The following is a 16032-nucleotide window of genomic DNA, read 5'->3' as shown; positions in this document are numbered from 1 at the left end:
TGTTCGAAAGGCAAAGTTTGAAAATGTGGTTTTACAAGGACTGCGTGCGGTTGTGTGTTTCTTCGGTTGCCGGGTGACTTGATCAGAACCAGACACAGATTTAAGAAGACGTTCGGGGCCTGTGAGGCCCGGAGGGCGTCGGTAGGGGACCCCACGGCAGTTCTTTGGTTCTGATGAACGGGCCAGTCATCAGAACCAAAGATGTCCCAGTCTCTGAGCCGTGGAGTGGAGGAACCAGGACCTGAACCATCAACCCCAGGGCTCGTAGAGTTATTACTGTGTGCAGCTATTGCCCTGAGGACCCACTCATCTACACGAGGCCTCATTAAAAGAAGCGATGACCGCAGAGACGCCAATCACCCTCGCTTCTCCAGAACTCAAACTGCAACTGCAATTACTGCATGACCACAACAAACTGGTTTGGTGTGAATTTAGAGAAGTACCATTTAAATTAAATGTATTAAATACGACATGAATCCACGTCTATGGCTTGTTTGTGTTCAGTCTAACTGGTCGTTTGGCCGCTTTGCGTGGAAGGACAATGAGCCCTGACTTGTGTACTCGCTGGTGTTTTGGTTTCACATCATTAACTTGCGATTTGTTGACGAGGAAGCAGAAAGAGCATAAAGTCTCTTGGTTTCGAATTTTCCTGTCTTTCCACAGGAACGGTTTGTTTAGCGAGCGACAGATACGCCATCGACAGCGACGCTATTATAACATGTTTATTGAAAACCTTTTTTTGACAGCATAGTTCGCCAGGCACAGAGAGAGAGAGAGAGAGAGAGAGAGAGAGAGAGAGTTGTGAAATAGTTCTGTTCCCCAGTGGCAGACGTTTGCCCACAGGGGTTGTTGTGGTGGAATGTAACCGAGGATTCATCATGATCAAAACAGGCACATTATGACAAACAAGCTGTGATTTCCCAAAAAAAACCTAATGCCAAATGGTTAGTTCCACTTTTCTATGTTAGACGCATGTACACAGAGAAGGAACAATAAATTATATGGGACTGGAAAAACAAATCAAAGAACAAACAAATAAAAGAAAGAAACGTGATATGGAATGAAAATAAAATTGAACAAATTGTATATGAAAATGGTTTCATGTCTCAAATTGTCTGAGCTTCATGTACTGTATATCAACAACTTAAAACAGGAAAAGCTGTGCCGTGTAAAAACGAACCAGGATCTAACAATATAAACTGGAAGCAGGACAAAACCACCTCAGACACGAGCCTCATCTTCAGGCCCCATTTTCTTTTTGTTTTCAGCACAGAATAAATAATTCGGTCGGAAGGAAGTGGTCGTTTGGGTTAAAGGCAGATGTGCGACCGTGTCCCTCCCTGCTGAGACTGTGGGTCAACTCGATCATTAGCAAAGAAACCTTTTAAAAAGGGAATTTGTTGTTTTACCTTCATTATTCTCTGTTTTTATTAATGATAATAATCGTATCACAAATATGTTTTTAAACATGGATTCCTGGTTTTTTAATTTAAATCTGTCGTATTAGCAGTTTGGAGTACTGATGTATAAAAACTTCAGGTTTTACTGTTGTTGCTCTAAAAAGGATGGCAAAGATGCCAAAACAACAAATGCATCATTTTAAAAGTAATTTATCGGCGAGACGGGAGCAATGAGTCGGAAAATAAGGCCAAAGAGGCCGTTCAGAAAAAAAAAACAAGCAAACCAAATACTGCATAAATTAGTCCAGGAGCAAAGCCTGATGGGGCATCAGTATATAGCAAAACGACTTCTCTACAGCATCAGCATCATCATCGTCATCGTCATCAGGCCCTTTAATGAAAAACATCAGTGAAAAGCAGACAGCGATGAATAAAACACTCTCACCATAGGGAAAGCTTTTACCCAGCATGGAAGAATAAATAAAACGAAACCCTCCATTTCATTAGATCCATCCAACCTTTACAGAAGTGCCTTCTTATGTCTATTAGTGACTCCAAAACAAAACAAAATGAAAAAAGTCAGGCTTTTACCTACATATCCTGCTTTTAGTAAGAACTATATTACTCTAGATTTTTGCCATTATACATTCAAAACATGATTTGATCTCGTTTTTGTTCGCTTAATTGTTCCAGGCACTTAAATTTGGACCAAAAACTGTTCTGGAAGTAAAAACACTGGTAATTTTGTGTAACCTTTCACTGAGCAAGGACCTTGACCCTGTGTAGAAGAGCATCCATTTGGTGATAACGGTCAATAATAGTAACGCAGTTAACCTAAAACGAGGCGACGCCGCGCTTCTCCTTTAACAGCGGGTCAATTGTGCGTTTTATTGAGGGGCGATCTGCTCAGCAATCCCATGATCCTCCCCTGCACGCGACCTCCGCCCGCTACAATCGACAGATCCGGAGAACGGGGTGAAACAGGATTAAGACTCGCTTGGCACCATCCTCAACCAACAGGCAACATTTCCTCGCAGATCGCGCGGCGCACCTTCATTACCGTAATAACACTATACAGCAGCAATAGAATCTCAAGCGTCTGGGTGCGCTTTTTTTTTCTCAAAGCACATAACAGCCTCTGCGCTCCTGCCTTCGAGCTCGCAGCGCGTTGGCACTGACCCTGTGACCTGCAGACGAGGATCCACTCCAAACCATCATCTTCGCGTCTGTTCACGGCGTTTTCAAAATGCTGACAGCTGCTTAAGTTTTTGGCAACGTTCCTGTTTCACTAGCTGCCTGTGTAACGGTGAATGCATGCGACGTGGAGTCTTTTCGATGATGCTCCACGCGTCTTTAAGCACATAAACCGCTCTGCTCCAAGGCTCCAACGCTGCCGTTTCCTGCCCAACAAGAGCCGATCGTTGCTTCGATATCGCAAACGTCACCTTTTCCACCCAGAATTTCAGAGGTTCATCAAAAAAAAAACAAAATCAAATAAAAACAACTTGCCATACATTCTTATCTCTTTAGCTGTAAACAAACCTATTAAAATTAAAATACTCATAAAGATGGATCCAAAACCAAAGAAGTCTTGAGCTGTGAAAACAACACCGCAGTTCTGTTGTAAAATAAGTTACAAAAAGTTGAAATAAAAATCTTTGCGTACAGTACTAAAATCCTAAACTAGGCCTTTTCCAACTTAAGAACCACATGTTAAGTCTATAAATATCTTTACAAATATACATGTTAATTAATCAAATAAACCTTTTCTGTATCACTTTAAATGATTAAATGTTTTACATGATCATGACAGTGTCTTCTCGATTGCAATGCTTCCATCCTAAAACAGCTCTTTAAAAAATCTAATTTTTGTCTTTTAGGTACACGGCTGTGGACAGCTATATGATACATATCTGCATTTATATATTTACAATAAATCATTCTCTAGATACATAAAAAAAACAAACCTCATTGTACTTATTACTGAATGGCCCTGAAATTTGCCTCAGTTTGTCCCCGATCGCCTTGAAACCGGTTTTGGCCATCGAGCATCTTCTGTAAAAGTTATTGCGCATCTTCGGAAGAACGAATCCCGTCATGAGGTTGATATTCCAAGCTAAGGGCTGTTGAAGACAGGAGGATCAAATCTGAGGTTCTCGCCTACTGGATCAATGCCCTATATTCCCTCCTCTTCTTTCCCAAGTGTCTGTTTTCAGTTTCAGGTTAAATCCCAGTAGGCACAGAATGGTTTCACCCCACAGACTGTCCGTAACAAAAGACTGGCCCGAGTACAAAAATATAATTTCTTTTTTGAAAAGAACAACACAACAAACAATCCTTCAATGTTTGGAGTCTCTTGGGGGTAAGGACCGGGAAGAAGAACCCGAGCCTCAAATCTCCCACCAGGAGTGTAAGACGAACTGAGCAGCTGAAGCACCGCGGAAGTATTGCATGCAGACGTTCTCATTTCCATAACTTGAGGGGTTCGGGTCACGAGTCGCTGTGAGCTGTGGGAGGAGGCTCGTGTCCCCAGCCCGGGTTCTATGTCCTCACCACCCCGTTGCTGGGAAGCTGTTTGGGAAGACAGGGCTCATCGGGCAGCGGGTCGTGGGCGAACACGGAGTCGTCCGACGAGCAGGTGCTGTTGGAGTCCTGGCAAGTGGGCGAGTACTGCTCGAAGGGCACCGACAGGTCCAGGTACTCCTGTCAGAGGAGGGGTCAAAGGTTACACTGAGGCACATACAGTATCCTCTAGGCGGCTCCCTGAATATCAGCATGTTTAAATGCGACCTTATCCTCTGTTGCCTAATTGCAGGTGTGTCTGTAAACTAGCAGCTGCTGCTGTATCGCTGCACCAGACCCTGCTTTAGCATTAAGGTGTATCTTTTTTTTATCTGTGAGAGACAGCTGTGCAGGAAGACCTACGTCGGTGGACGTCATGGACAGAACCCGGTCCAGGTCCTCTACCAGCTGCCTGAAGGTCGGCCTTTGTGACGGCACCGGATTCCAGCACTCCCTCATGATCATGTACCTGAAAAACAAAGGGTCCGGTTACGCCGCATCCCTGAAGCGCTCGGGAAACGCTCTCGGACGCTTTGGCTGGAATGTTTGCGGTGATTTGTGCTGATCCACCGATTCTGCAGCTGGAGAGTTTGCGGCCTGTAATTACGACTGAATCGAACTGCAGGCCTCATGCTTCTCGCTACCCACAGCTGAAGAAACAGTGAAGGAGACAAACTGTCGCGTGTCGCACGCATGAGCAGGAAAGCCGTTCATTAGTTGTGGCATTAAACAGTAATTAACAAAGACACCTACAGCTCATGGGTGCAGTTGGCAGGCTTGTCCATCCGGTGTCCCTCCTTCAGCAGCTTGAAGAGTTCTTCCACGGGGATTCCTGGATACGGGGAACCTCCCAGAGTGAAGATTTCCCACAACAACACCCCATAGGACCACCTGAGCGCACACAAAGACACACGGCTCACATTCAGTTTGGGAGTCCATCAAAGGTCACAACCCAAGAAAAAAGGTTCTGAAAGATGCTTTCTTTAAAAAGATGAGTAAATGAATCAGTTACGAGGGAAATATTAATCTGGAACAATGTTAACTGCACTTTGGGATTGTTTGGGACAGTTGCTCAGTATTTGCTAAAATGAACATTTTTTCCACTTTGAGAGGAACAGGAGACTGGGATTATTTTATAGGAAGAATGGACAACGAATGGCCAGACACGCTGCACAGGAGAGCATGGACGGCCACAGCCCACAGCCCCCAGGCCACAAACTCACTAAACCAAGCCATCATCTCGCTTTCTTTCTCTCCCCGTGGCAGCAGCTCAAGTGAACCGCTGCATTATCCCTAAATGACTAAGAAATGAGGGAAGGTAATCAGATAATGGGAGGTCTATTAGCCCAGTGTACTATTGTTCGGCCGTCCGGCCGGTGAATAAGTATCAGACTCCTCCTCCCACTGCAGCGCTCAGCAGGCTTAATGTAATTATCCATGCTTTGGACCAGCCGCTCGCTGGCTGGGACGCCGAGTCCATCATCCAGACAGAGAGGGAGAGGGAGAGGGAGAGAGAGAGAGAGAGAGAGAGAGAGAGAGAGAAAGAGAGAGAGAGAGAGAGAGAGACAGGAGACTCAGACTCAACAGATTTCTTCATACAGTTGCTCATTATCTGCGTTGTGTTCAGGATATAAACTAATCAGGTCTTCAGGGTCAGAATGGGTTCAGGAACATCTCAAGGACAACCACTGAAATCTGTTGGAAGGACAGACTAAGGCTGTTTCTATTCAACACTCGTCGCCAGAGATTAATATTCAGGTGGATAACAGGGAGGCAATCAAGACGCAACGTTTCACTGAAACCTGCGGCAGTAAGATTTCACGACTGAAAACGAAGGCTGACATCACCCAATGTTTCACTCAGGAAGGTTTAAATGTGCAGAGAGTGTGCGTGTGTGTGCGTGTGTGTGTGTGTGTGAGGGACAGGATACTTTGACGCTGACAAAACTCTGCTCAGAACAACACACGTATGGCTTAAATGGAGCTGTTAGAGCCTTGTTGGTGCTTTTAAAGTGAGGGCCGCTCAGCAGTGGGGCTGTGTCGCTCCAGAGCCTCTGAAGGTGCAGTGTTTGCAGATGTGTTCACTGTTTTATAGGCTCACACCTCTGAAGCAGCTGAAATAAAATCCTCACCTCCGGGATATTGGAAAAAGGAGGAGAAAAAACCCACTGAATGATTTAGAAAGGTCAACATTAGCCTGGTAGTTAGGTATTTAAAAGGTGGTTTGTGTCCAGATAAAGATCAAACTGTAAATCACAATGTTTCCTGCACAAAACTGTGTTATGTCCCACACAAAGGGATCCTCCAGCGTTCCCACTGCAAGTTCGGCCTCCGACTGTGAATGTTTGGAAAGCTGAAATGTGAGTGTGTGCGTGTGTGTGTGTGTGTGTGCGTGTGCGTGTGCGTGTGTGAGTGAGTCCGACTGCGTGTTCCGTCTCTAACTGCTGAGACGGAAAAGCCAAATGTGCCTTTGTGCCACTGCACGCCATAACTTTGTTAGAATCAGTTATGTTCTAAACGCAGATTTGTTTTAATGTGTTTCCACCCCAGTGCAACACGTTTCATGGAAAACCATCACAGGTCAAAAGTCAAAGTCCCCTGGGGTGTGTGAGAGTAAACTGGCTGTGGAGCGACTACTGTATAAAGGGGGGGGGGGGGGGGGGGGGGGGGGGGCCTTGGCGGGACGACGGGCTCAGTAATCCAGACCTGCTGAAATAACAGAGCGGGCTGATTCTTCTCCCGGCCCGTTCCCAGTCTAGTGTAATCACACAGCGAGCCAGTGCTGACAGGGGCCTGTGTTTGGCTTGGACGGCCGCGCTGGGGACACAGCGTCTGGCTGCAGCCAGCGGGGGCCGGGAGCAGTCGAAGGAGGAGAGCGGCTACCGATGACGGAGCGACGTGGGCCCTATTCTGCCCTCCTTCATGTGGGAGCGCTCCCGTCCAGCGATCGCCCGGAGCCAACACCTTGCGTTAAATCCACCGCCCTCTCATCTGCTTCTGTTCTGGGGCGGCGGGTCGGATTTGCGCCGATAAAACAACAGTGAGATATCAGCGGGCTGCGCCGCCTCCCTCTGATGTCGTGTTGGGAGATTAAAGAACAAACGCTGCGAGGAATGCGCAGCCCGCTGCTCCACGAGAAGCTCAGGATTATCAAGTGAGTGCGGATGACAGTGAGCAGCAGATATGCGGGAAGGGAGCGGGAACGCCGCGCTTCCGCGTTCACACGCACACACTCGCCCGGTGACGCTAACGCGCTCGGTCGTGGCGCCTGGACGCCCGGATTCCTCCGGTTGTTCGCGCCGGTCGCTCTGTGCAAACTCACACATCGCTCTGGTGCGTGTAGACCCGGTCGAACAGGGCCTCCGGCGCCATCCATTTCACGGGCAGACGGCCCTGCAACAACAGAAACACTGGGTCAGCGGAACCCGTCGCGGCTAAACGTCTCCCTCATCAAATCCAGTTCAACTCATCCCATCAGAAAAAAGCCAGTTCCACTCACGTTCGTGGTCTTTTTGTAGTAGTCTATGTTGTGCACATCTCTGGCGAGGCCAAAGTCGGCGATCTTCATCACGTTGTCCTCCGTCACCAGGACGTTTCTGGCTGCCAGGTCCCTGTGGATACACTGCGGGGGCACAAATGCATCAAACACTGGTCAACGCTGCCCAGCAGACACGTGCGTCGGCGGCTTCGCGTTGGCCGACCTTCTGGGACGCCAGGTACTCCATGCCTCGGGCCACCTGGTAGGCGCACGACACCAGGTCTTTGAACGTGAGCTGCTCGTCTGGGATTTTGCAGGTGTCAAAGGAGTAGTCCATGCCCGGGGGCCGCCTGGCCCGCAGGTACTCCCTCAGGTTGCCTTTGGAGGCGTATTCCACCAGGACATAGAGGGGACCTGCAGGTGAAGCAGAGCACAGAGTCAGGTCAAAGACTCGCTTCATTACAGACCCTCCAGGCGACGGCCTGAGGCCTCACCGTCCTGAGTGCAGGCTCCCAGCAGGTTGATAATGTTTTTGTGTTTCCCGATCATTTTCATCATCTCCATCTCTGACACCAGGTCTGACAAGTCTTTATCTGTGGCATCGTCTGAGACAAAGACAGGGGAACAAAGCGGGATAAGAACACCTCCTGACATAAAAGACATAATTTGAGATAAAAGCTCGACAGAACAATTGCTTCAGTTCGAGCATGTGGGAGACGTCGGACCAGATGGATTGTTACAAACACGTAGAGGGAAGAGATGCGGAAAGCAAAGACAGAACGGCACAATGCTGCTGATTTCTTTGAGGGGAATCCCAGATCTCAGGTCAAGGCCGAGCACAGCTGCGACCGAACCTCACTAACCTTTCAGCATTTTCACAGCCACCGTGAGCGGCTTGTTGGGCTTCTCCTTGTCGATGCCAACGGCCTCGGCCATTACCACCTGACCGAAGCAGCCCTCGCCCAGAGGTTTGCCCAGAGTCAACCTGAGAGAGAAGCCAAATCAGGTCAGGGCTTCAGTTGAGGACGGTTCGCTAGCGCACCATTTACCACGTGTCCTTCTTCCTCACCGCGTTCGAGGAAACTCCCATTTGGGATCGGACGGCAGCTCCAGCTCCGAGACGTTGGCCAGCATGGGTCCGTCGCTGGACGACAGGCGGGCGATCCGGACCAGCGGCGTGTTGGAGTTCATCGAGGAGTTGGAATCCAAAGACACCTGCTTGGGTGCAAAAACAAATTGTTATAGTCCCTGAAAGGGTCAAGGCGACGTGTGTTTGAAGAAGGAGACAGAGGAGAGACCAAATATAAGAAAATCAACTAGTTAGATATACTGAAATGAAATAGTTTGTGGAATACATGATGACTGGTGACTGGTTAAAAGGCTTTTCATTCATTTGTGGTTATAAATATTACAACCTCAGGACCAACGTTGGGCTTCATTCAGTGAGAGCCGCTTCAGCAAACAGCATGACGTCTGACACCAGCGATGGCTTTTACAAACAACCGGCTTGTGGCCGTGAAGCAGGAGGTAACAAAGATGAATGACGCAGGACGCAGAGGTGGGCGAGCGAGTGGAGAGATGGGATCTCTATCCATCAGCAAGTCCCATTTCCAGATCAGCGGCGTGCCGCCGAACCCGCGGGCCCGACATCCTCCCACCATTTATCTGACTGCTCGGGGAAGCTGACGGCCCAGGCCCGACTTCTGATGAATCTGTTTGTGTCAGAGGGTGTCAGCTGAACAGCTTCAGGGGAGAGGGGGCAGCAACAAACATGTCCACTTACCAGACCTCCCTCCTCAACTGAAGCAAAAATGAGAAACGGGCTGTGAAAAAAATAAAAAACCAAAAGCCCCGCCACAATTTCAGAGGCATGAAAAGTAATATCTGATAGAACATGCCAGGAGGTTTATGGGAGATTTACTCAGAGTTATGAAAAAGAAAGGAGAGAACCTGAAGATTAGCTTCACGAAAACCAAGTGAAGATTACAGAAAAATGCAATAAGATGCCTCGGAACGCTGCCATATAAGAGCATGTTTATGAAGGCGGCAGAAGCACAAAGTCTACAATTAGAGCTCGAAGAGATGCCGCTTCTACCCCACTAATCAGAAAACACGGCGTTCTTCGCCTAAACCCTGACTCCAGCTTAAGACGCCGAGCGTTTGTTTTTCAAGAACTGAATTATGACCTTCAAGCAACAGTGTTCTTTCCTAAAAAACGCCTCGTTTGAAGAGGACAACCCTTCAATTATGGCGCTGGAAAGCTGGAGGCCCCTCAAAACAACCGCACGGTGGCTGTGGCCTGCACACAGCCAGGGTCCCGCCGGGTGGGGCAGGAGCCTCGAAAAACCATCATTTTTGGATTAAAAATATATAAACCTATCCTAAAAGAATCAAGGCTGGAAAAAGAGAACTTGCTCTGATCTGGTCCCTTCCCTTCTTGGACGTGTGCGGCTCTGGATCCTGTTATGACTCATCCGGGTCCGGCCACTGAGCCTTTACCCTGCTGCCTGTCCAGGGAGCACAGGCCACTGAGCAGACGTGCAAAACAAATGTCCTAAAAAAAACGAGATCCAAACCGCGTTCCTGAAAAAACATGAACGTCTCACTCGCGTCTCTGACTTTGACTCGGATTCAAACGAGGCTCCTCCCGATCGACGCGGGGACGTCCGCGGCCGCAGCTGCTCCGCGTTTCTCGAGGGGCCAGTGTTCGTTACACGGAGCGAAATCTAAGACTAACACTGACAGTCGCAGGAGGGCATAAATATCCCTGAGCTGAACCTGCTCCAAGATAAATGTGAACACATGCCACCGGTGGGACGCCTGCCCACGTCCACGCCACCAAAGGGCGGGTTGGGTCGTTTTAAAGCCATCAAACAGACAGGAAGAGAGAAAAAAGTATAAGGGTTGTACGAATCTTGTATCTACTTTCTGTTACCTGTCTCTTGAGAGGAAACTTTGAGAGCTTCTGCACGGGAGGCGTGGGCAGCGTCTTCTGCGTGGTCATCCTCATGCGGCAGAGGATGACGATGACCACGGCGAGGATGAAGAGCACGCAGCCCGTTACGTAGATGATGATGTCGGCGTAGTCTTGCTTTCCAGCGCTCACTGCTTCGGAGGGAAAAGACTGGAAGTCAAAATACTGGCTCGCGGCGAAGCAATCAGACCGTATCAGCGCTGACGGAGGCTAAATTGCATGTTTGATTCACCCAATTAAAACCACCAGTAACAATCTACGATAATGTATGATAATCACTTTTGAAAACGAACATTTAAACATTTTTGATTTCTGAGCAAGATAGTACAGACGCAATCACAGTTTCAATAGGTTTAAACATTTCAGTCGGCCACAGACCCTCAGTGAGCGGAGGAAGTGTACCTGGAAGCACCGTCAGCCAAGCAGAGTGGTGAGCAAAGCCGATAGAGTTCCCTGCCAGACAAGTGTACTCGCCCGCATCCTCAAAAGACACATTGGTCAAGAGGAGAACCTCTAGCTCCTTATCTGTAGTGTTAATACCAGCCGTCTGTGGAGGATAAGGTAGAGAAGGGGAAAGAGAGAGAGAGAGACAGAGAGAGAGACAGGAGATATCGTAAGCCCAAAGCCTCTTAGAGGAAACACCAAATACACAGTGAAGGAAAGGACAGGTCAGCAGGACTGCTTCATCCTGCTGACAGCTCCATCACCAGCACCCGGAAACACCCAAGCAGCACCTTCACCAGCCTGCAAGAAAGAAGCTCGCTGGTGCCACCTGAGGCCACAGTCCCATCCGTTCTGTCATTGAGTTCTCAGGGGTTTATTGACTTAAAAACCATGAGGCTGTTTGATGGATGTGACTGCGAGGTAATGGGTATGATCCTAGGGGTGCCTCAAGGTTCTGTTCTGGGCCCGTTTGGGTAAACAAAGTGGTGTTTGTGTGTAACTGTATGCATGAATTGGTCGTACTAACAAGTAGAGGGAAGCCAAAGCAGCCACCAGGAGGAAGCCCGCAGACAGCAGCAGACGCCGCTGTGGCGGAGGTGCCTGTTCCTCCGAGCGAAGGCATTTACCTGGTTCTCGCACCGTGAGCCAGAACGCGTTCTCCGACTTGCCTACAAAGTTGGAGGCGCTACACCAGTACTTCCCGGCGTCTTTCTCTGTCACGTTGGACAGTTTGAACTTAGCGTGGGCCTCGGTGTGTTTACTGACCACACTCTGCAGGAGGGAGAGTGGAGAGGTGCGTTACACACAGACCACAGGCACGCAGGCGTCTGTCAAGGGCACATGACTCAAATGGAAGGAAAGCAGCTGAGGTGGCCTGTACTGTACCTCTGCAGACCCCCCCCCCACACACACACACACCCCGTACAGTACTTTACATACTCGCTTTAACACTTTCTGTCTATTGTGAGATTAAAGGCTTTACACCGTGTCAATCCCCCTGAAGTGTGTTTGCATAAACACACTCCACACGTACGTCTACGCTGCTCACGCACGCTTCGCTCGCGACGGGTGCTCCAGCGGAGAAACTACAGATGAATAATTAAACGGCCAAAGCACATAAAGGGGAAAAACATATCGTTGCTTGATGAACATCTAGGGCTCGGCTGGAGGCGCCTCCCTCGCCCCTCCCCACGGCCATCGTTAACTCTCTTTCCAGGCATCAAAAGAGCGATTCAGGCAAAAAGGGAACCAAAAAAAAAAAAAAAAAACAACCCAGAAAATCCTGCATGACCCCCTCCTCCCACCCTGGGCTGCATTTAACTCCTATGGTGTACGCCACATGTGCGATGTCGCAGGGAATGAACTGTGGTGGGGCCACAGACAGAGCGAGGCGCACGGAGATCTCGGTAAATACTGTTTCAATTATGTGGTAGTCGAAAATAGAGCATGGAGCCGCGGTCTGGGCCGACGGGCTCACTTTCCCCCCTCTCGCTGTCTTTCTGCTGGCCTCTTCTCCTCCTCCTCCTTCCTCCTCTTCCTGTCTGCCTCTCTCGTCTTCATCTCTCTATTTTCCTTTCGGTCTTTTAAACCACGGCGCTCTCCTTCGCCCGCTCTGCTTGCTGACAGTCTAGTTTTTATTGATGTCTGTCAACGTGGGACAAAGGAACGTGTTGACTTATCGTTAGTTCTATTTTCTCTCACTGATGCGGCCTGTGACAGATGTGATGTAACGATTTCTTCCGAACTCCAGCTTCACCCTCCATCTTTACCCACCGCTCTCTCTCTCTCTCTCTCCCACTGCTGACTGTGCCCTTCCTGGTGTTCCTCCACTCATTTTTTCCATAGCTTTTTTGGGTGCCTCTTCCCTGCTTCGTCCCTCCTCCTCCTCAAACCACGCGACGCAGCACATCTGACGGCAGCGGCGGTTAGCAGAGCCCGTCTCTCTCCCTGCGCTGCCGCCACCACAGCAGTTAACTTAGTCCAAACCAGATGTTTGTTTTATTTCCTCACTCTCTCTAGAGGCAGAAAAAAGGGGGGTGGACCAAATAAGAACGCTGAAGGCCTTCTTGGGTTTTTGAATGGGTCTTCTTCTGTTCATCCAAAGTGTTTAGGGTGTTGTCCTCTCTGGGTGAGGAATGATTCCTTCCACTGACAGAGGAGGCGATGAGCCCTCTTTGTCTGATCGTCTGTGGCTCAGCGGCGTCATGAAGCGGCATCAGAGCAACGACTCCCAACACGTGTGAGAGGTCTGACCCAAATACACAGACGTGGGTTGCAGTGATTGATGTGCAAGTCAGGTAGACGCACATCACAGCAATGCTCTTTGATGCATAATTAAAGAGTTTCATACCAGAACAAGTAAACACATTGGGGCCAGTCAGCAACAAGATGCATCATGGGTTTGGGTTTCATCGAAGAGGGGCTGACGTCAGCAGGTACGGCATCGAAAGGTGTACTTATCTATTATTTTGGTGAAATAAGGCTTTGTTTTCTCAAATCCATCTTTCTTGTTTAGTGACTCGAACCTTATTCTACTATTGTTTATAGGTTGAATGAAAACACTATGCTATGCACAAAAACATAAACATGACTTATAACTTCATTTCTGATAAGAAAAAAAAAAAATAAATAAATAAAATCTGAAAATGAAATCATGCATTAATGTCAGTCAACCGACTGATGGGTGAGTGCATAGAACAGCGAGGTGAAGCTTTACGTTTCTTCAATTACCCGCTGCACTTAAAGGAGCCCCTGGGCTCAGTCAGACCCAGCTCCTGTAAAAGCTCACTAATTGAGGCATTTAGGAAGGATTAATTATGAGTGGAATTATGCTGAGCGGAACCCGACTCCAGGCGGGCTCCACCGGGACCGAGCCGCGCAGCAGCGCGTCGGACCCACCTTCAGGATGTTGACGTAGGGAACCTCGTCGGGGCCGTAGCGGCTGCCGTTGACCTCGATGTGCTTCAGCCACTGGATGTGCGGCTGGGCGTCGCTGTAGACCTTACAGTGGAACTCCACGTCGCTGCCCACCACCACCGTCTGGTTGGCCGGCAGGCCCGCCTGCAGGATGGGCCTGTGGGGCGAGCGCTCTGCGGACGAGACGCGGCGCCGCTTCAGAACGGCTGCTCGTGCACGTTGGTGCATTCACAAAGCGGGTGTGAGCGTGCGCTTTACCGAGCACGTCCAGCTGGTACGTATGGGAGATGGAGCCGTGCTTGTTCTGCACCACGCAGGTGTAGTTCCCCCGGTCCGACGGCACGGCGCTCTCCATCACCAGGCTCCACTGCTGGTGTCTGAGCTGAGGGCAGAGAGAGAGAGGAGGGAGCGGGACAGTCATTACCCGTTCAGATTAGCGAGGATGCGAAGCCTGTCTCAAGAAAGGTCCTCAAGAATAAACATAGAAGAGTTGAGACATTCTTCAGGCACGAACGTTTCGCCCCACGCCAGACACGCGTAGGCGCTCGCTCCTCTCCTCCCGCCGCACGCCATCCCCTCCACGACCCGTTCTACCGGCGGAAAATACTGTACCAGCGTAAATATTATGCCGGTGTGTGTGTCTGTGTGCAGTTGCGTGGTAACGCAGAGCGGGCGCTCTACGCCCCGTCTGCCCGTCTTTCAGGGAGAAGGAGTCAAACTGAAGTCAGTGTTGCTCGCCCCGAGCAGGGAGGAGAGGGAGGGAAGTACAGTTACAGCACAGCAGACAGATCCAGCCAAAGTTGTACCTTCCCCAACGTCTGAACACTATAATCTAGTATTTATTATAATATATATGTTTCATTTAAGTAATATTTACCCAACTATAATTTAAGCGTCACACATCCTTATTAGTGCTGACTGTTAAACTGTTTGTTAAGACAGATATTACTTGCTTTCCATATTTTAAGCGCTGACTCATATTTCTATTAAATTCTCGCCAGTCTTTTCTTTTGACACATTTAATTAGTTCCTCCGCTTGCTTTTGTTACCGCGTTACGCCGTCTAACCGCTGCTCAACCTGCAGCATTAGTCCCCAAACGTGATAATCCCATCCATTCCAATCACGCCAGATTCCAAGCAGAATTAATTTATTAAGGAGCTTACGCCAGAGTCATGGGCGGCTTTAAAGGTTTTAGGGCTTTGGCTGTGGACCCACGGAAGGGCACAAGCCATGGGAATGGACGGGGAAGCGTTGTCAGGTCTTCATTTTGTGCCTGAAACGTCTCGAAAACTAATAAAAGACACTGCCTCCGCCGTGGAAGAGCGTGTAGTCAGCTCAGGCGCCTTCACTAAGCTGAATCAAAACAAGAATCAACACTTGAAGGACTCGACAACGTACAGACATTTTTGCAGCGGAGCATTTGTCGGAGACAACACAGGAAGCTGTGCTCCCGTCATCCCGTCCAAACCCTCCGTCTTCACCTCGCAAAATAGGCCTGTCAGAACCAGCGGGGCCAGTTACCAAAATTTATGACTGTGTCAGAGCAGACCAGTGGCCCGGATCTGCGCTACCGTCTAATTTGACCCACAGAGAAGGCGGAAACAGATACAGGCGGTCCTGAGGGCCTGCTATTAAAGCTAGCAAACTCTGTGGGTCTATAGACTGAGCCTGGATGCACACACCACTGCATCGGCGCAGTGGAGACGGTAAAACGCAAGGAAAGTTCAAAGTTAAGACAAATTGTAAGAAAACTGCAATTGAACAAACGGGATCATCTGTTATGTGATATCTGTGGGGTATTTGGAGAAGACTGAAGGGTAAAAACAGGAATGACCACGGCGGATCTAAAATGAAAGACTGCAAAAATAGTCTCGCAAAGTGTAGAAAGTTCTCCGAGGCCGTCAGAGACTCACATTTCAGGCGGTGTTAAAATGTGGACTGGAAAAACACTGATTTTAAGTGCTTGAAGTCTTAAAAAGTAACAGCGTGGAGCCAGTTTAAGAGCGCGGCCTTGGAAACCTGTCAGCCGTCGGACTCAGTCAGTTCGGCACCGAGCGACCTGGACTGAACAAAACACAATGAATACATTGTCGACTTTTGTCTTCACGAACACAATCAAACCTCATACCGCCGTATGTGGCGGCAAACAACAGCTTAGGCTCCGGCCGCCAAAGACCAGCGAGCTCAATGGGCTATCAACATGCCGGGCCCTCCCCACCTTCACTCTGATGGCTCAATAATGGGGTGACCTTTGACCT

The 16032-nt window shown here is 49.1% G+C and overlaps 1 protein-coding gene across 10 annotated transcripts in view; it reads right to left on the bottom strand.

The window, feature by feature from the left end:
• Positions 1–708: 708 nt before the first annotated feature.
• fgfr3 (fibroblast growth factor receptor 3) overlaps positions 709–16032 on the bottom strand; it is a 39578-nt gene continuing 24254 nt past the window's right edge. For 4 of the 10 annotated variants that reach the window (XM_029139124.3, XM_029139129.3, XM_041069130.2 and 1 more), the window contains exons 6-18: positions 14032–14155; positions 13756–13946; positions 10816–10960; positions 10369–10547; positions 8509–8654; positions 8303–8424; positions 7934–8044; positions 7663–7853; positions 7461–7583; positions 7284–7354; positions 4716–4853; positions 4326–4431; positions 709–4103 (exon numbers count right to left, since the gene is read on the bottom strand). In XM_029139124.3, the coding sequence (XP_028994957.1) occupies positions 3942–4103; positions 4326–4431; positions 4716–4853; positions 7284–7354; positions 7461–7583; positions 7663–7853; positions 7934–8044; positions 8303–8424; positions 8509–8654; positions 10369–10547; positions 10816–10960; positions 13756–13946; positions 14032–14155 (1809 nt within the window). In that variant the 3' untranslated portion in view covers positions 709–3941. Of the gene's footprint in view, positions 4104–4325; positions 4432–4715; positions 4854–7283; positions 7355–7460; positions 7584–7662; positions 7854–7933; positions 8045–8302; positions 8425–8508; positions 8658–10368; positions 10548–10815; positions 10961–11483; positions 11629–13755; positions 13947–14031; positions 14156–16032 lie in introns of all 10 variants that reach the window. The other 6 variants (XM_029139126.3, XM_029139130.3, XM_055505650.1 and 3 more) reach the window with 5 other exon arrangements.

The sequence above is a fragment of the Betta splendens genome, chromosome 22 (genome assembly GCF_900634795.4).
Source record: "Betta splendens chromosome 22, fBetSpl5.4, whole genome shotgun sequence".
Taxonomy (NCBI): Eukaryota; Metazoa; Chordata; class Actinopteri; order Anabantiformes; family Osphronemidae; genus Betta; species Betta splendens.
Note: the sequence above shows the minus strand (reverse complement) of the source record. Positions and strands in the feature narration are given on the sequence as shown.